Raw genomic sequence first — 21,135 nt, 5'->3', positions numbered from 1 at the left:
ACTTTCCTGAGTTACCCAGTCACCTTGAGCTCTCCTTTTCTGGATTTCTATGGCATTTAAAGAGTTAGTTAAACTGGTAGATTCATGTCTATTTTTTGTAGCCTGTGTATGAGTTTTGCTTTCTCAAACAGAATTCTCACCTTTTCCCATTTGGCGAATGAATTTTTCATAACCACCGTGACATTCTAGAGTCCATATAATTGTCATGTTATTAAGTCCAACAGACTTACTTCACCACTCAGCATTCAGCACTATTCTTGACTTTCTTATTCTTAAAAGTTTCTCCTACGTTGGCTTCTGGGATGTCACATACTCCCAGTTTTCCTCCTTCCTCAGTGGGTTATTCTTCCTCTTCTACTAATCATTAGATGTTGGAATTCCTCAAGGCTATATCCTAGTTCTTTTCTCTACATGGTGATTTTATCTGTACCCGCAGTTTACTATTTTAAGATAACTCAGACATTTATATCTCTGATCCAGACTTCTCTTCTCTGAGCTCTGGACTCATGTTGCTGTTCACAAGTCTCTAAAGCATCCAAAACATAACATCTAACACTGACCCAAGGATTGCTCCTCTTTTCCCATCCTCCCACCAAGTTTGATTTTCTTTCAGTACTCTCTGTTCATCTAAGTGTATGAGCCAGTAACTGAGTAATTTTTGAAATATTCATTTCTCTCACTTTCCATGTTCAAGTTATTTTAAGTTCTGTTATTTTCGTACTCCTAAATGTATCTCAAATCTATGCACTTCTCTTCATTTTCATTTTTACCTTTTTAGATTAAGACAGCACCATCTCTTGCCTGGACTACTCCAGTGGCCTCCTGACTGGTCTTTCTGTATCTATTCTTTCCTCCTCTGGGTTAGTTCTCCCCATTTCAGCATGGGGTTTTAGAAAATGGAAATCAGATCATGTTATTCCCCTTCTTAAAATCATTTGGTTGGCCTCCCTCTGCTCTTAGGACAAACGGCAAAATCTTTTACATGGCCTACAAGCCCAGTGCGGTATGGCTGTTCCTGGCTCTCTTGCCTGGTGTACTGTGGCACTTCCCTTTGCTCAGTCTGCTACATCCACACTACCCTTCTTCATGTCTTCAGACATGCAGTGCTTTATCTCACCACATCATCTTTGTACATAGTATTTCCTCAATCTACAAAAATCTTCTTCACCTAAGTAATTTTACTTACTCTCCAGATCTCTACACAGTCATCGTTTCCCCAGAGAACCTTCCATGACCTTTCAGACTGAGTCAGACACCCCTGTTAGACAACACAGTGACAGCATATTAAATTTCAGACCCAGGACTACTAACTCTTACTCCACTGTAATCCTTAACACAGTTTTAATTTTACATTTATTTGTATGACAATAATTACTGATTCTTTCCTCCACACCAAAGAACTTGAGGACATCCTTTTCACTCATCAGCGTATCCCTAGTGCATAGCATAGTGCCCAGGACATAGCAGGTACCTCTTATCTATTTGGCAATGGATTGGTGAATGGAGTCGAGCAGTTGTAGATACACAATGGCTAAGTAGTGAGTGAGTGACTTGGTTTGCTAAGGAAATTTCTGGGAAGCTAAAGAGCAGCTTTTACTCTGAAATTTTTGAGTGATAGCAACATGGCATAAAGGAAAGTCCAGTGGTTTTAGTATCAGACTCTCTTGGATTCAAGTCCCATGTCTGTGTGTTATGAACTATGTGACCTTAGATAAAGCATCTAATTTCTTTGAAACTTAGTTTTCCAATCTATAAAAATAAGGGTATAATATTTTCTGGAGTTGTGAGGATTAAGTTAGGTAATATATGAAAAATACAGAGCACAGTGTTTGGTTTGGTAGGTTGTACAATAAATAAATATGAAGCCCTTTCTCCTTTCCTCCTAGATTTTGATAAAAATCTTTACTGTGATAAAGCACAAGAATGTTAAAATATTTGTGTGTGTGTTGTCACAACATACCATACTCTTACATAAGATTCCTTAAAAGGCATTTCTCTCAAAGACAGTGGTCACAAACATTTCTTACCTTAGAAGTACCAAGAGGCCTTTATTATGACAAATCTCTCTAGTGATACCTCACAGCATGAAACATGAAGACCTTGTAATGGGACTTTAGTATACTTTATAATTTATGGAGTACTATAGCATATAGCTTCTCAGAGCTTAATTATTGAAATATAATTTATTTAAACTATATACATTAAATATAGATTATAACATTGATTCATTAGCTACCTAGATTTCTTTTCTTTTTAAATTACTTGTTATTGATTAAACAATTATAGTTGTCCCAATATTTCCCCCTTAGCCCCACTCCACCCAGCAACCCCATTTCCTCAGGCCATCCCCACGCCATTGTTCATGTCCATGGGTCATGGATATAAGTTCTTTGGCTACTCCATTTCCTGTATTATACTTTACATCCCCATGGCTATTCTGAAACTACTTATTTGTATTTTTAATCTCCTCACCTCTTCACCCATTCCCCCACAGCTCCCTCCCATCTGGCAACCATCAAAACACCTTTGGTATCCATGATTGGATCTCTGTTCTTCTTGTTTACTTAGTTTTTTAGATTCGATTGCTGGTAGACTTGTAATTTTTGTCATTTTATTGTTCATAGTTTCGATTTTTTTTTTTTTCTTAAATAAGTCCCTTTAACATTTCATATAATAATGGTTTGGTGATGATGAACTCCTTTATTTTTCTCTTGTCTGAAAAGCACTTTCTCTGCCCTTCAATTCTAAATGATATTTTTGCTTGGTAGAGCAATCTTGGCTGTAGGTCCCTGCTTTTCATGACTTTGAATATTTCTTGTCAATGCCTTCTAGCCTGCAAAGTTTTTGAGAAATCAGCTGACAGTCTTATGGGGATGCCATAAGACTAATTGCTTTTCTCTTGCTGCTTCTTAAGATTCTGTCTTTATGTTTAACCTTAGGCATTTTAATTATGATGTGTCTTGGAGTGGGCCTCTTTGCATCCTTCTTGTTTGGGACTCTCTGTGCTTCCTGAACTTGCATGTCCTATTTTCCTTCACCAAATTAGGGAAGTTTCCTTTCATTATTTTTTCAGATAGATTTCCAATTTCTTGCTCTTTCTCTTCTCCTTCTGGTACCCCTATGATGAGAATATTGGAACACTTGAAGTTGTCCCAGAGACTGCTTACACCATCCTTGGTTTTTTTGGATTCTTTTTTCTTCTTGTTGTTCTGATTGGTTGTTTTTGCTTCTTTATGTTCCAAATCATTGATTTGATTCTCAACTTCGTTTATTCTACTGTTGTTTCTCTGTAAATTGTTATTTCAATTAATGTATGCTTCTTTTCTGACTGGATCTTTTTTATGCTATTGAGGTCCTCACTAAGTTCCTTGAGCATTCTTATAATCAGTGTTTTGAACTCTGCATCTGATATATTACTTATCTCCATTTTGTTTAGTTCTTTTTCTGGAGTTGTGATCTGCGCTTTCCTTTGGGCCATGTTTCTTTGTCTCCTCGTTTTGGCAGCCTCCCTGTGTTTGTTTTTATGTATTAGGTAGAGCTGCTTTGATTTTCTGTCATGGTAATGTGGCCTAATGTAAAAGGTGTCCTGTAGAGTCCAGTGGCACAGCCTTCTTTGTCACCCAAGCTGGCTACTGGAGATACGCCCTCCATGTGGGCTAAGTACACACTCCTCTCGTAGTTGAGCCTTGATTTCTGTTGGCAGGTCAATGGCAGGGATTTACCCAAGCCAGTCAGCTTCAAGGACTGGCTATAACCACTGACCATCAACCTCTGCCCTCCATGGAGGACCAGCTGTGCAGGGGCAGGGTGGTGGTGGTCTGACAGAGTGTATAGTTGTCCACTGGGTGTGTAGGCTTTGGGATTTCCTGGGTGGTGCAGGACAAGGTCAGCCCCCACCTGTACTCTGCCCGGGGCCACCCTGTGTGAACTATAAAGCAAGCTGAGATGGCTGCTACTTGTGCTGGGCTTCGAGATTCCCAGAAAAAGCCAAACTGTGAGTCTAGGCTGGCTGCTGCTAAGTGCCGGGCCTGGGGCCACTTAGCGAGAGGTACAGGGGCTGGAGGCTCACTGAGGTCAACTGTTGCTTGTTTGAGAAGATTTAGGAAGTTGTGAAGCATGAGCCAATATCAGCCATTCATATAGAAAAGTCTCTGTTAATAGCTTGGTTGGGCCCATAAGTTGGGTGGGGCAGAGTCTCAGGGGATCTCCGGGGCAGGGCAAACAGTATTAGCCAGGTTAGTGTGAATCCCAGATATGGCACCAGCCTGCCAGCTCTGTAGCTCTGTTGTTAGAGGGCTCAGAAAGGGAAAATCGCCTCTGCCTGTCTTTCTGTCTGAGAGAAAACTGTACTCCAGCTCTTGTCTTGATGCCAGACACTTCAGTTCCTTGCTCTATGCCACTGGTGCCTTTCAAGCTGCTACACACTGGTGCTAGAGCTCAGAGAGAGTGCATCTGAGTAAGTCTGTGAATGGGTCCTTTAAGGGGAACTGCTTGGGACTCCAGAAGTTTCTTCCACCAACTCAATCCCTGCTGGTTTTTGCAGCCAAAAATTATGCAGACTTATCTTCCTGGCATTGGAACTGTGGGCTGGGGTTCCTGATGTGGGGCAGGGACTTCTTGCTCCTGAGATATCCCTCCCAAATTTTTATCCACCATACGTGAATATGGGACCAGCCCATTTCACATCTTCACCTTCCTGCCAGTCTGGATGGATGTGATTTCTTTACTTCCGTAGTTGTCAGACTTCCATTCTACTCTTATTTCCTTCAGTTCTGAGTGATAGTTCTATATTTTAGTTGTAATTTTGAAATGGTTGTGTGAGGAGGCAAGCTGTGTTTACCTATCCCACCATCTGCCGAACCTGCCGTCAGAGGTCTAGATTTATTTTCAACCCACTTGTATAAATTGCCTGCTTTTAGCCCTTAGTGGTGAATGAACAGGATTTGGGCCAGATAACTAAATTCTGTTTCTTTTTTAGGGCTGAATAACAGGTTGTGGGTAGGGTTGGAAGAGTTTCTGTAGTGGGTATGATGCAATCTAAAAAAATTACAACAGGTGTGTTTCACAGGTGCCTTCTCTAGGGAATCAAAAGAGAAGGGTAGGGAAATGTTTAACCTACACTTGTTAAGTTTGGCCAGAGGTGATAAATAGTAAAATGCTATCTTTTTACAGGTACAATTTCTTTTTCTTTCTTTCTCTCCAAAACACACACACACTCACACAGAAAAGGTATGCACTATGTTATAATGACAAGTGCACAGGGCTAAGAAGTTAGCAGTGCTCAGTTTGAAATTCAGCTCTCTTACTATTAGCTATATGACCTTAGGCATGTCTGTCCAATATCTGAGCCTCAATTTCTTCCTCCATAAAACCAGAGAATTGGATTAGATGACCTTCAAGGTACTAACCAGATCTAAGATTCTCTGATTTCAGGTAGCCTAAGTTTTACCTCAATGGGATATATAAGAACAACTTTTAAATTACCAAATATATGTGATAATTTGAAGGGAACAGATTATGGGCCTAAATAAAATGAATCCAAGCAAGTGTGCAAAATGCCAAACGCCCCTGAGTCTAGATCCCTAAGTGCCCCCAAAGCAGGTCGAAAATATTCATCTAGGGAAATGCCTTCACAGAGAGGAATATCCATTCATTCCAATCCAATCATGTATGAGTAGGAAGAAGTGACGGCCCAACAGTTCTGATGAGATGCCAAGAACACCAGATAATGTATTCACTTTTTTCTTTTTTATTTTTACGTTACCATTTGTCTTATACCCTCTTTCACCTCCACCAACTCCCCTCCCCCTTGCAATCATCACACTATTGTTCGCGTACATGACTTCTTTCTCTCTTTTTTCTTTTTTGTGCAATCCCTTTACTCCCCCAACCTCCCCCCATCCCCCAGCATGGTCAGCCTGTTCTCTAACAATGAGTCTGTCTCTATTTTACTTATTACTTCAGCTCTTTCATTAGATTCCACATATGAGTAACATCATATTGTAATAGTTTTTATCCTCACCTGAGGACATTTTTCATTGCTTTTAGAGAGAGAGGGGGAGAGAGAAACATCAATGTGAGAGAGAAACATCAATCTGTTGCCTCCTGTATGCACCCGGACTGGGGATGGTATGCACCCAGACCGGGGATTGAACCTGCAACCCAGGCTTGCACCTGGATTGGAATAGAACCCGCAACCTTTTGGTTATGGAGCAATACTCCAACCAGCTGAGCCATACTGGCCAAGGCCGTTCTCTTTTTTTAAATTGTATCAGTATTACTTAGCAAATCATGAAAATTTAAGAATTAGTGGGCATTCAATAAAGTACATATTGCAAAGTCAACTTGGAAAGAATACTCAGCCAAGAGGTATCTAGTGAATTTCTCTGGGATAGAGCTAGTTAATTGACCTGAATCAAAATAGCTTGAACCTCAAATCAGCAGAAATAGTGATGAAGGGTATTGCCAGTTTTTCCCATATCTAGGACTAATGACTATTCTGGGGTACTATGTCAAAGTTGAAAGTGTGCATTTCAGTCCATCTAAAGTGCTCCCAGACTAGCCATTTTACTAGCCAGATTCCATTTTCAGTCATTGCTACCTGCAGCCCATTTGCATCTTTACACTGTCACATGGAAGGTTTTCTTTGTTAGCTGTGTGCCTCCTTGTTTTTAGGGGCAAAATACAGTCTGTGTCAGCAGTTAGAGAAAAAGCTTATAGAGGCTGAAACCACAAACATGTTTCCTTTGGTTTGTGGAACATTCTTCTTTTGATAATAGTATATAATATTGCTCCATTGTTGGTAGCAGTCTATAAGACATCTATGAAAATAAGGAGGTGTTCAATTTGTGTTTTTCATCAGTATTTTAAAATACTAAGATAGGTAGGAAGAGAAGTATCAGAAGAAGAAACATTAAACTTTTTTTCCCCTGTCTTTGAACTTAGCATGGAAAAAGGTACTCTATTAAAGGCCTTGTTCCTATCTGGTCTGCTTGTTTTTTAATTCAAGGTCTGAATTTTATTTTCAGTACATTGATTGAAATCAAAGAGTAAGAGTCAAAAGGGAGTGACATAAACAGAGACCAGGGCTTGTTCAGCTTGAATACCAACACAGACTATTTCTAGACAGCTTGCCGCTCAGCTGTATGGCTGAGGCAGATCAGAGCTCATGCGTGGGGGAGGAAGGTGTGCCAGGCAGGGCTCTGGCCTAGAAGATGGGGCCAGAGTGGAATAAGTTTTGTTTAAGACTAGGGAAATTAGCAAAGAGTGTGTGTGAACAGACAGCAGAACTAAAGTCCTTCTGTTACAGAACAGAAAGAGTTTGTTCAACCAGCATTAGCAGAGCCTAACACTAGAGAATTGCAACGGAGAAACAGTGGGTGTTTTATTATGAATGGTGCTATCCAGAAAAACAGGAAGCTAATGCTCAAAAGCCTGGACTTCCCATTGGCATGTAGGTTACAGATTATATAGTGCAAAATCAAATGACACAGTAGATTAGGGGTTTGCTGTCATGCTGGGAGCTGAGTGGTCAGAGGTGAGGTAAGGGTAATGGATGATTTTTTTCAGGCTTGGGGACAGCTCTGAGGTCTTTTCTGGCATCCTTCTGTCCTGTCTTATAGGAAAATAGCCAGGGGATCATTCCACCTTAGGGCTCAGGAACTGAAACATAACTTAGGTCAAGATATTATCTTGGCCTTGGTCGAGTAACTCAGTTGGTTAAATTACCGTCCCATTACACCAAGGTTGCAGGTTTGAGCCCCAGTTAGGGCACATATGGCAATCAACCAATGAATGCATAAATAAGTGAAACAACAAATCGATATTTCTTTCTCTCTCCCCCTCCTTCCCTCCCTCCCTCCCTCTCTTCCTCAAAATAAAAGTTATCTGTAGCCTGCCAGAGGTCCAGACCATGTGATCATTAGTCAGGTCCAGGCCACTATCTTCTGTTGCCTCAGGGGTTGCTGATTAGGGTGAGGGGAAGAGAGGAGGCTAGGTCTCTGAGAGTTGGAGAGAAGGGGAGAGAGATGATTTCCAGAGCCAGGATTTAAAACTAAATTTAATCAAAGTCTTAAGAACCCTCAGTTCCACTTCCACTTATTTCATGTCTCCCAAAGCTACATAGGAATAATGGGGATTTTAGTTACAGAAGTGATCGAATGTGGTCAACTTTAAGAGGATATTTGACTATGTGGCCAGTGAATTCTCACTTGCCCTAATCCAGGGCAGGATTGCTCCATCCTGGCCGTTTAAGCAGCCTCTGACTTCATGACCCACGCTCTTGCCAGCACGTTAAGGCACATTGTAGTCACCAGTTAACGTCAGACAGCTTGCTCGTTTCCACCTGTCTGTACTCTGACCCTTCACCACTCGTCACCTGACCAACACCCAGCCAAGTTTTTCTCATTCTCTCAAGAAAGTTGCATGACTCCCTCTAAATTTTACATTTTTGTGCCCCTTATGTCATAGTTTGTGTTATATCTGGATGTCCATTTTACCTTCACTAGAACTCTGGAGAAACAGGTAGTTTCTGTAGAAATTAACCCAGTAGTTACCATGGGGGAAACACAAGAGAGGATAAGCTTACCTGGAATGGAAATTGAGGGGGTTGTTCTAGAGATCTTTAGGGAATGCAGTATTTTTTATATCACATCAGAAGAAAGTTCAGGTCTGTGTATACCCAATGTAGATGTCTTTATTTATAGTTGAAAAATACTTTATTATATTCTAGCTTCTCAGGAAGTGTTCAGAATCTCTAGATAGACTAGAGGGTAGCACTATAAAAGAAAAGCAGGAAGTATAAGAATCTGACATGGTTGAAGGGAAGCTAAACCTAAAGTAGAAGAAAAGAATATTATGTTGGGGAAGAGAAGAGAATGAAATCTTTGTGGGCCTTGCTTTGCAAAGAGCTAAATCTGTCCTTTATAAAAAAGCAACAGTACCCTTTGGTCATGGAACATTTATGAGGCATTGTAAAGGAATGCCTTGCTCAAAAGAAACAAGTCTCTTAAGAGGAGAAGCAACTTTATTTACTCTCTAGGTCAAGAAAACATACAGGAAAGTTAGCTGCCTGAGAATGTGGATTTTCAAACCATTTAGACAAAGGACATAGATGACATATGTGTTCTTTATATTACATAATTAATTCGGGACTTTATCTAGATATCTTCTAAAATTTTTATTCATCTAAATTAGACTACTTTGGTAAGAAGTTCTTTTCTACTGATAAGCTCCTCTCCCAGAGTACAGAAAAAGTAAATAGAAGGATTACTAATCTGACCCTAACTCTAATGAACAATGAGTAATTGGTGTGGGAGAGTGGAAATGGAAGAGTCAAGGTAGGTGGGGGAGCAACATGGTGAACGGTTTTATGATACATCAGCAATTTTCAACCTTTTTTACCTCATGGCACATATAAATAATTACTAAAATTTTGCAGCACACCAAAAATATATTTTTTGTTGATCTGAACAAAAAATAAGAAGGTGTAATTTTGATTCATTCACACCAGATGGCTATTGTTGTGTTGGCTGTTGTCATTTTTCTTATTTGACAGTCTAAGAAAAAAAGAGGTTAGTGCCCCTCAGTAAACAGTCAGGTATTGCATCTTTTAACAATTCTTGCAGCGCACCTGTTGAAAATTGCTCTGATACATAAATAGTTGCCACTCGCTGCTCCCTTGGGAATTATACAGCCTGCCCCATTGACACGAGCTTAGGAACTTGCATGTGACTTGCTTTGGCCAAACACTTAAGCAAACATGATCTACAGACCTTACTTCTGGAAAAATGTTCTTCTTATTCCATTTGACACAGGATCAGCAATACCTTAGAAAGCAGCTTTTTAATCAGCTTGAAGCCAAGACATGTAGCATAAGTTTTTAAAAACCAATTCATTGTTGTAATGCAGTGTTCCCAATCAGGGGTAATTTTGTTCTCCCCTCACCCCGACTCAGGAGACAGTTTTGGTTGTCACAACTAGAGGAGTGCACCTGACATCTGTGGGTAGAGGCCATAGTTGCTGCTAAATATCTCATAAGACACAAGACAGACCCTCATAACAAAGACTTATCTGGCCCAAAATGTCACTAAATGCTAAGACTGACAAACCCTATTGTAAGCTTCTGGAGTTGTTTATTAATACAGCATAACCTAACCTATCCTGACTAATATAGCAACTATACCTTGATAATTTCATAATAGCTAATATAGAAATAGTTGGGTGTAACCAGTTAGCTACCTTGGTTATTAGGAAGATGGGTTTGATAGAAATCCAGAAACAAATGTAAGTATCATAGTATGGCATATGATTTTGAAGGTGACTCAAAAGGCTCTGAAGCTTCCGGTTCCACAACCATTACTGGGCAGTTGCAAATATTCCAGATAAACAAAAACCAGGAAGAAAGGTTGAAAACCAATATCGTTGCATGTTGAATTCTCCAGTGAACTCAAATATTAAAATAAAGGAGTTTTGTAATCAAATATAAATATGTCTTTTACACTCCTCTAAAAATGGCATTAAAAAAGTTAAGTTCCAAAGTTAACATAACTTTGACCTGCAAAAACTGCTAATATCCTAAGAGGTTTTTAGCTTGTTTTAGTTGTATTAGAAGCAAGACCAAGCAAGAAATGGATCCCTCGTTTGATGCTTATGAACTAATAGAGAAAGCAGAATAACTCATGAAGGGTAGCCTCAGTCCCTCATCACTAGCCATCAGCCTCTGCTGGACTACCTGCTTCCTGTTCTTCCATGGTAGTTGACTCTCCCACACTTTTGTTTGAGGCAGTGGACCTTTTTAGCTCTGCCTCTGAAAGCTTTGCATGTACTTGCAGTATCAGAAGCAGTAACTGTCCTCCTTAAGTGGCTTGGAATTACCCCAGCTTTGAAACCTTGGAAATAAATTATAGGTTTTAGATATACCTATCCCTTCTGAGCGTTCAGAGCTACACAAGGATGGAATGCTATGTTTCAGAGGCAGTGGATCCCAGGCTTTAAATATTTTCAAGCAAAGGCCAGAGAGCCAGTTGGGTGACTATTCTCTTCTACCATGATTCCCTGTAGTTCTAAATTTAAAACTTTGGATTGAAGTTAAGAACAAATATTTCAGCCCTCACCAGTGTGGCTTAGTTGGTTGGGTGTCGTCCCTCAAAGCAAAAGGTCGCTGGTTTAATTCCCAGTCAAGGCACATGCCTGAGTTGGTTTGGTCCCCTTTCGGAGCATGTATGGGAGACAACCAATCGATGTTTCTCTCTCACATTGATGTTTCTTTCCCTTTCTTTCTCCCTCTCTCCCCCTCTCTCTAAAAATGAATAAAATCTTTTTTTTAACAAAAGAACAAATATTTAATTATGTGTCCTAGCATATTTTAGTCATATCTAAATGCAAGATACTAGGAAATAGAGAAGCCAGTTCATCTGTAGCCATAAAAACTCGCCTGAATCTTTCCTTTTATATGAGACTAGAAAGGATAATTGCAGGGTCCTGATTGGAGTCCAGCTCTATTTATTGTATAGCCCATGAGAATTTCCTCATCACACCAGGAAGCCTCTCTTGTCCACCTATCCAAAGCTGTTTGTTTCATTGCCTACAATCACGTCTGAATCACCAAATCCACATTTTAAAACAGCTGCCTGTTCATTGCAGGCCCTCCGAGTTCATAGAAGAATTACTAAGATGTGGTTAATAAGCCGTGGTAGCATGACAGAGACCTGTTGTACACTTTCTCCTCACCAGCTCATCAAGTGGCAGGAGATTTAGTAAAAGTAGGAACCATTAGTGAGTTTCTGTTCTCGCTCACTCTAATTCAGCTGAGTGATGAAAATCATGCCTAATGTCTTCTCTTTTAATGATAGTATAAGAATGAGGTATATAGCATTTTGAGCACATTCTTGATTATAATATTCTTTATTAATCCCAGTTATTTATAAAGTATATCTCAATCAGAAGTTCTGAAATCAAAACAAGGGAATGACAATAGTAAAGTAAGGCAAAGTTTAAGAAAAGAGCTTATGATATAATGTGACACTTAAAACTTAAAATCTGTTTTACGGAGTCCTAATTTTTCATTTGTTGCATTAAATCTTTCTTAGTTTTGTGCCTTCATATTCTTGGTCTTAAAAATGTCTACCTGCCCCCCCAAAAGAATTGTCAACTCACAAGATAATAGAGAAAGCAAATAAAGTCTTAAAAATGAAGTATTACTAGTAATTAAAGAAATACAAATTAAAATATGAAGTTATAATTTTTCCTATTAAAAGTTTTTTGTTGTTTTTTTATTACAAAAGTATAACATCTTTATTTTAGAAAATAAGGAAATACAAATAAGAGAAAAGATGTCAGTGGGAACACCATCAACATCTCATGATATAGCTGTCATTCTTTTTTCTGTTCATGTGTAAAATTTATCTGAGTCTTCTACTGATGTACACTTGAATTTCTTGTCATTATAAGTAATGCTGCAATAAACAGCCTGTATGTTAATCTTATTTTTGTATCTCTGATTATTTTGTTAGGACTAGTTCCTAGAACTGCTATTGCTGAGTCAAAGCATATTGCATTTTTAAGGCTTTTGATTACTTTTTGCCAAATTACTGACCAAAAAGTTTATATCAAATGTATGAGAATATTGATTTATGCATTCTCTAATCCATATCGTATATGTTGTTTTCTTATCTTCACCATTTTGATAACTCCAAAATGATATCTTGTTTAATTTACTCTTCTTTGATTAATAATCAGAACAAATTTTACATGTCTTAACAAAATACTACAAATTAAAGAAAAATCTTCATTGTCACATTATTTATAAGAGAAAACAAACATACATGTACCTCTAAATGTTCAATCAAAGGAAAGCAGTTAAATAAAAACTATGATACTCCTAAACAATAAACTGTCAGCTGTTAAAACATTGTGTGCAAAGTACTTTAACATAGGAAAAATATTTATTCTATATTAGACATTAAAATGGTAAATTTTTATATGTAATTTTATCTCTACAATAACCTTTAAATGTATAAGGAAAAAATCCTGAAAGGAAATATGCCAAAATCTAATTGCTTCTGTGTGGTGATAATTGATTTTTAATATTTCTTAATTTTTAATATTTTCCCTTTTTTAGATTTTATGCATTTATTTTTTAGAGAGAGGGGAACGGAGGAAAAAAGAGAGGAAGAAAAACGCCGATGTGAGAGAGAAACATAGTTGTCTCTCACACACCCCCAACTAGGGACCAGGCCCGCACTGCAGTCATGTGCCCTGACTGGAATCAAACCAGCCACCTTTCATTTTGCGGTGATGTTGCCCAGGCAACTGAGCCATGCTGGCCAGGGCCATAATTTTTAATATTTTCCACATTTTTTATAGTTAATACTTATATCACATTTGTGAAGAAAACACATTTGAGGGAAACTGTCCACCTCCAATTTGTGTAACGTGCATTCTAAAGATAATATTAAACATTTGCTATTGAAACAGGGAACATGAACAGAACATAAGTAAGATTCTAGTAAGCAGTTAATCAGCCAGTTGTCAGGATGTTAAAAGTTTCACAACCTTGAGAAGCTGACAGTTGTTGAATCCCCTGAAAATATAATATGTTTTTTTTTTCCCCTTTTTAGGTTGCTGCTGTTGATCTTCTGGTTCCTGGAGTTGGAGAGCTCTTTGGAGGAAGCCTCAGAGAGGAACGGTACCATTTCTTAGAGCAGCGACTAGCCAGGTATTGGTCCAACTTAAACAGAATTCAGAAAATGGGGACAGGGCGCTCAAAAGCAGTCATGACAAAGTAACAGCGAACAATTCATGGGCCTCAACAGCTGACAGACCTGAAACTCAGATTCTAAGTGACCTTGAACAAGTTGTTTATTGACCTTTTTCAGCTTCCCTTTCTTAAAGAATGGAACTGTTATATGAAACAAGGGCACAATAAAAGTTGCCCACTATTTGTATGTCTCTCTTCCTATGGAAATGGCTCTTTAAAAAGTTAATAATGTAAGGAGAAGGGAGAGTTTCCCCTTAAAACTTGTCCTTCATTTTTATTTTTCTCTTCTCTGTGTTCTTATTAATATTTCTTTCTTTTTAAAATTTATTTTGTTTTATTTACTTTTAGAGAAAGGGAAAGAGTGAGAGAGAAACAGCAATGTACAAGATATACATCTTTTGGTTGCCTCTCATGCACCCCCAACCAGCGGGACTTGGCCTACAACCCAGACCAGGCCCTGACTGGAAATCGAACCGGAGACCTTTTGGTTCGCAGACCGGCACTCAATCCACTGAGCCACACCAGCCAGGGCTTTGTGTTCTTTTTTATTTACTCTTAAAATATGACTCCTATAGGGACATAAAGAAAGATAGACTCTAAACCAGGGAAAAGATAAAGAAAAAAAAAAGAAAGATACTAAAAATATCTGCTAAGCTAGCAATTAGAATAAGCAGTTTTCTCTTCCTTGGGTTTTCTATATTGTGTAAGGGTCTTGATTTACTATTTGAATAACATATTTTAACTTGCTCTTTGAGACCTGGGAAATGAATTCGTAAACACACAGAAGATGTTTTGGAGAAGAGCAGCAGGGAATCATGTTTCTAATTGAACTGCCATTCCTATATATGCATAGTCTGCCAACACACCACAATGACTTCCTAAATTAACCAAGGTTTATAAACCTCTGTTTTCCATGGCATCCACCTTTGCTGTACTGGACTTAAAAAAATAAAAAACAAAAAACAGAAGACTTTTCCATGTTGAAGGCATAATCCTTCTCTCCAGATAATACTGGGTTTCATAGTAACCTGGAAAAGGCTTAAATATTTAAAAATATCTTGCTAAATTAGCCATTTGTAAGGCCTTCTTTTTCTAATGGAGAAATGCTTTAAAAGTTGATGTTTTCCAAGGCCCAAACCTATAAATCTGCTGGGTAACTTGGTTTTGTAATCCTAATTATTGAACTGCTCTGTTTGGTTAGGGTCTAGAAGAAAAGGGATAAATATGTTTTGGGAGGACTTTTTTATCAGAGTACTAACTCCTTACTATAACCATAATGTTAGAAAGTCCTGGGAAAATCATAGAATTGAAGTAAAGGTCAAACTCCTTACATGGAAAGAATTTAAAGATTCTCTGGGTTTTTTTTAAGCACAATAAAAATCACACATGGCAAGAAACTTCATCTGTTGAAAGATTAATTGGTCTGTTTTCTTTGCTTGCTTCCTTCCTTCAGGAAACCTTGCCTCATGACATTAAATGTTTTCCTAATATCTGATAATATCCAAAGTTATCTTTCCTAATGAAATGGATATGTGTTTTCCTCTCTCATGGATCTGTCTGTGACTTCTGTTTATGTTCTGTATTTTTGTATATTTGAGTTTTTCATCATCCTGATCCCTTCAGATACACTATGGTCTCAAATACTTTTTTAAAGAACTAAAATTAATTTTAATGAGTACTAAGAGTGTAAGGCTTTAACACTTAATTGGCAGAAACCAATTAGCAGTCATATTATGAAGGTAGCCTCAATCTGTGTTATTAGTTTAACATAGAGACCGGCAGGTGTGTCTGTGTGTCCCTGGTTTGTATGTGCCTCCCAGCAACCTTACATAACAGCAACAGTGCTTTTCTTATGTCACAGGACTATACGCTCATCTCAGATGAACTCCTTCTCTTGGACCCTGGATCACACTTTCTTTTTGTAGCATTTATTGACTATACCACTTATTTGGTAATACCTGGGACAATTATTTAACTAACCTTTCTTGCCATATAGTAAAGATTCAGCTCCTCAACTAGATTGCATGATATTTGAGAGCACAAGTTTTGGTCTGTATTTCTCTGTAACAAGGATACAACCCAGAACAAATGTTTGGTGGTTAGTATATTTATCTACTGACATTCTCTGAAAGAATTTTGTTGTATTCCTTTTACAGCTCAGGACTGATGGAAGCCTACCAATGGTAAGAATAAGGCCTCTGATTATTCTTATTCTAGCTGTTAGTCTGTGCATTATACAGCTTTCCTTATTATCCCAAGACACTATGAAAGAGTGTCAAAAACAGTGAACAAGTTCTCAAAAGATTGCTTATTCCTTCTGAGTCCTTGAAAAAATAGTAATAATAATGCCTGCTATTTATTATTTATTGTGTGCTAGATAACTGTGTTAAAATTTTGATATTTATTATCTCATGTAATCAGCATAACACCCTGTGAGTTAGGTACTATTCTTATCCAGACCTGAGGCCTAGAGATGTTAACTAACTTAACTAAGAACACACAGTGGAAGCATAGAGCTGGAACTTTGTTCCTAACCATTATGATTCAATTCCAATTTATTAATTCTGTAATAGTACTCCTTTAGAATCTTGGTATATAATAATAACAATATTAGTAATTCTTCACCTGTCCTCAAGAGCAGGAAGAATCAAATTATACACCCACTTTTTGGTAATGAAGGAACTAGATTTCAGAAATACCAAAAGCCTAAAATTGGGTTCAGGTATTGGGCCTTGAATGCCTTCTTTCTTTTACCGATAATTATTTTAGGCATATTTAATCTCTCTTGAGTCTTGGTTTTCTTGACTAAAAAGTGGAATGTTCATATCTACTTCTTAGGGTTATTGTAAGGATGAAATGAAGCAATATAGGTTAAGTATGTACATAGAGTAGAAGCTTGTAAATACTAGTTCCCTCCCCACTTTCCTTCCTTTGCTCTGAATTTTGCTTCTAGGTAGATGAGCCTGATTGATCAAGCTTATGCATTTTACCTCTGTCTCTGTCTACAAGATAACATCCATAGTGTGTAAACCTAGGTAAATGCAAATTTTAATTAATGGTTAAATAAGTTTAGGCCTTTTCTAGTCTTTATCAATCATTTCAGCACTATTCTTTTCCCAACTAAAGTTTTCAAACTGTTAAAATCTCTAAATATAAATATTTATTATTTGAACCTTCTTCCTTTTAAATGGTTGTCATAGTATTTAAAAGGTAGAAGGGGTCTTTAAAATCTTCATGTATGGACCTCTGCTAGGGTTGTACCCACTGCGAGTGGCCACCCCAGGTGTCTAGGAATTCACTCACTTCCTATTTCTACATGCTGCATGCAAACAAAACCCGTAACTAGTTCTACAAATTTTGTACCAACTCTTCTATAATCTGGCTACCCTAGAATAAATTAAACAAAAATCCGTTAAATACATATTGGAAAACTTGTTTCTTAGAAGTGGGTATTTCCATCTATTAAAGGAAAGGCAAGAAAAATGCTGAATATAGTTTCTAGGCATTTATACCAGCGTTTTGACATCGATGTATGAGCAGTTTAGAACCACCTAAGCTGCTAGCTCAGATCCTGCAGGTGTTTGTGGCAAGTGGTGTGATATGCCCTTTATCTCATTTTCTCATTAAATCAAAGTAAACCTTACCCACATGCCTTACAAACTTAAAGTTAATTCAGCTACCAAACATTTCAATTATTCACAACTGTGTTCCATCCATTATTCCTGACAGTTCTTACTAATCTGAAGATTTATACTAAGTACTCCTGTTTATAGATCTGTCACTTGGTTCTAACTCACCTAGTTCAGTTCATCTTTTATTTTAGAAAGATAAGTACTTAATCATATAAAATACCAGTACATGTATCCATTATTGTTAACAGTGGGGAAATAGGTGATAGTGTTTATTCCAGAGTTGCCAAATGACCACCAGCCATGGCACTGAAGTTCGATTCTGGAACTAATTTTATAAGTCATTCAAGAAGCTATAAACTTGTTTTAATCAATATTACATAACTCAAGAATTCCCCCACCAAATGACATAAAAATATTTATAGGATCTTTTTCCTCTTCTTTCCTAAAATAACTATCCCAGGCTGGTGTATTAGAATCTGAGTTTGAATCTTGGCTGTTTCATTTTCTAGCCATCTTAAGTGGGGATGGAATGTTCATGAATGGGCTTCAGAGGCTGTCTAGTCTTCCAAAAGATGGCTCTGGACATCTTCCACTAGGGCTTAAAGCAGAGAACTGGGAGTTTCTCCTCACTCCAGCACTCAAGAGTATATTTTTGTATCTTCAAACAATAAATCTTCACATAGTAAGCATCTACTGTAGAGCAGGCACTGGAGATAAAAGGTTGAATAAAACATACCTCCTGCCCTTAATGTAGCTTATAATCTAATCTAGTAGGACGTATCATTTTATAATTTATCAGGCAAAACTCTGCACTCTCTTCTGTATATCAAACAATATGATTTTGGTAAGAAAAAAAAGTATTAATATACTAAGAAATAGGAAAGGAATGTATTGTGAAGAAAATTATTAGCTTCATGAGGCAAGTGTTCTGTATATAATTAAATAAATAAAAGAAAAAGGGTCAAGTAACCGAAGTTCATGAATGAATGACAGGATTTGCTACTGTTTGGGTAACATTAGATCATTTTAACTTCTCTGCATCCTTCATCTGTCTGTGGAGGGGAAAGACTGGTCTACCACAATGATGTGAATGACAACAAATGATTACAAAATACTTTAAAACATAAATTCTACTATAAAATCTGACTCTGTACAGCATTTATAGGTGATGATTCTCTCTTTTTCAAAATCAGGTATCTGGATCTCCGTCGATTTGGATCTGTGCCACATGGAGGTTTTGGGATGGGATTTGAACGCTATCTGCAGTGCATCTTGGGAATTGACAATATCAAAGATGTCATCCCTTTTCCAAGATTTACTCACTCATGTCTTTTATAGTTGGAAGACTGGTTAAGGAAAATCATCCAAGCCGGAAGTGCTGCACGTGAATTCCATAAACGAGAACGCATGTTTGGATTTTAGAAATACAGAAGTTTTCAAAATTTACTTGTCATACCATAGCGTGTAACATATGAAAAATAAAAGTGATCATGATTTTCTTATAAAGTTGAGAGCATTTCATGGGAAGATGAACCCTCTCAAGAAGAGGTACTTAGAAGAGGTAGACTCTCAAATCCATTATGTCGATTAATAAGAAATGAAGAAATTGAACATGATGGTTTCAAAGTCCTTTCAAACTTTAAGAGAGGATGAGATCATGTATTTTACTTTGTCTTCAATGATGAGATCACTGCCTTATGTGACCTTTGAGAAACAATTAGTAACTAAAAGTAAAATGTTGTTGGATCTTTTCTTTCTTGTCATTTAACCTATGACAAATGCCCATCTTATACTCAGTGCTTTACTAAACATTATAAAAGAAAATATTCCTTCTTTGGGTCTTGAGTTAATAAACTTGCTATTCTGAATTGAAATCTTCTTTCATCAGACTGGGTGACAAAAAATCACATTCAGTAACTGTTGATCCTCAATAAAATGGGTGTAGAAGGAAAGTACCTTAACATAATAAAGGCCAAATATGAGAAACCCTCAGCTAATATTATACTCAATAGTTGAAAACTGAAAGCTTTTCCTCTAAGGCCAAGGAACCACTGTTATTCAACATAGTACTGGAAGTCCTAGCTGCAGCAATCAGGCAGAAGAAGGAAATAAAAAGTATTCAAATAGCAAATGAAGAAGTAAAACTGTCACTGTTTGCCCAAAGACTCCACCAAAAGACTTAGAAACAACAAACAAATAGAGTAAAGTTGCAGTATACAAAATCAATATACAAAAATCCATTGCCTTCCTATCAACATCTGTCTGGAAAAAGTCCAGCCTTGTCTTTTCTTTTCTTCTCTTTTCTTTTCTCCTTTCCTTTCCTTTCCCTTCCCTTCCCTTCCCTTCCTTTCCCTTCCCTTCCCTTCCCTTCCCTTCCCTTCCCTTCCCTTCCCTTCCCTTCCCTTCCCTTCCCTTCCCTTCCCTTCCCTTCCCTTCCCTTCCCTTCCCTTCCCTTCCCTTCCCTTCCCTTCCCTTCCCTTCCCTTCCCTTCCCTTCCCTTCCTTTCCCTTCCCTTCCCTTCCCTTCCCTTCCTTTCCTTTCCCTTCCCTTCCCTTTCTTTCTCTTTCTTTTCTTCCTCTCTCCCTCCCTCTCTCCCTCCCTCCCTCCCTTCCTTCCTTCCTTCCTTCCTTATTGTTCTATTACAGTTGTCCCAATTTTTCCCCCATTGTTTTCCACTGCCACACCCTACAAGTCAGTCCCCACCCACCCTGTTGTCCATGTCCATGGGTCATTTATACTAGTTCCTTGACTAGACCCTTCCCCTTCTTTGCTCCCTTCTCCCCGCACCTCCTCTCTGGTCACTGTCAGTCTGTCCCTTGTTTCCATGCCTCTGGTTCTATTTTGCTCATTTGTTTGTTTTGTTCATTAGGTTCATCTTATAGGTGAAATCATTTGTTTTTCACCACCTGGCTTATTTCACTTAGCATAATAGTCTCCAGTTCCATCCATGCTGTCACGAAAGGTAGGAGTTTCTTCTTTGTTTCTTCTGTGTAGTACTCCATTGTGTAAATGTATCACAGTTTTTTGATCCATTCATCTACTGATGGGCACTTAGGCTGTTTCCAGCATTTGGCTATTGTAAATACATAATGCTGCTATGAACATAGGGGTGCATAGGTTCTTTTGAATTGGTGTTTCAAGGTTCTTCAGATATAATCCCAGTAGCAGAATCACTGGATCAAATGGCAATTTCATTTTTAGTTTTTTGAGCCAACTATTATTAGTATAATGAAAATGGTTAGTGTGACATCAATGTAACCTGGCAGCCAAGGAAAGTAGACTGCAGTGCACATGCATGAACAATGATGACTTCACTGTACTAGTCAGTGGGGGTGGTAGATACCATTGAGTGAGCGTGTGTACTGTGTGGCTGTCGCATCCAAAAAGACTGAGCAAGTAGAGCAACAAATATGCATCAAATTTGGCATTAAGCTTGAACATTCCTCTGCAGAAACTAGATAACTCAGAAGTCTGAAGCTATGGGCAACTAGTGATAATCAGCTTCTTCACAATAACATACCTGCTCATGCATCATGTCTCATGCAAAGTTTTTTGGCGAAACATCAAATCACCCAGGTGATTCAGCCCCCTACAGCCCAGATTTGGCACCTTGTGACTTCTAGCTTTTCCCAAAACTAAAATTACCTTTGAAAGGGAAGAGATTTCAAACCATTGATGAGATTCAGGAAAATACGATGGGGCAGCTGAAGGCAATTGGAAAGACTGTGTGAGGTCCCAACGTGC

General features: G+C 38.1%; 1 protein-coding gene across 5 annotated transcripts in view; it reads left to right on the top strand.

Annotated features, from left to right (window-relative positions):
• Positions 1–19,265, top strand: part of NARS2 (asparaginyl-tRNA synthetase 2, mitochondrial) — a 109,864-nt gene extending 90,599 nt beyond the window's left edge. For 2 of the 5 annotated variants that reach the window (XM_090267790.1, XM_090267788.1), the window contains 3 exons: positions 13,620–13,717; positions 15,916–15,942; positions 18,585–19,265. In XM_090267790.1, the coding sequence (XP_090123916.1) occupies positions 13,620–13,717; positions 15,916–15,942; positions 18,585–18,729 (270 nt within the window). In that variant the 3' untranslated portion in view covers positions 18,730–19,265. Of the gene's footprint in view, positions 1–13,619; positions 13,718–15,915; positions 15,943–18,584 lie in introns of those variants that run through there. The other 3 variants (XM_090267791.1, XM_090267789.1, XM_090267792.1) reach the window with 2 other exon arrangements.
• Positions 19,266–21,135: the final 1,870 nt, after the last annotated feature.

Source organism: Furipterus horrens, unplaced genomic scaffold (genome assembly GCF_987537825.1).
Source record: "Furipterus horrens unplaced genomic scaffold, mFurHor1.1.pri manual_scaffold_2, whole genome shotgun sequence".
In the NCBI taxonomy this organism is placed as follows: Eukaryota; Metazoa; Chordata; class Mammalia; order Chiroptera; family Furipteridae; genus Furipterus; species Furipterus horrens.
Note: the sequence above shows the minus strand (reverse complement) of the source record. Positions and strands in the feature narration are given on the sequence as shown.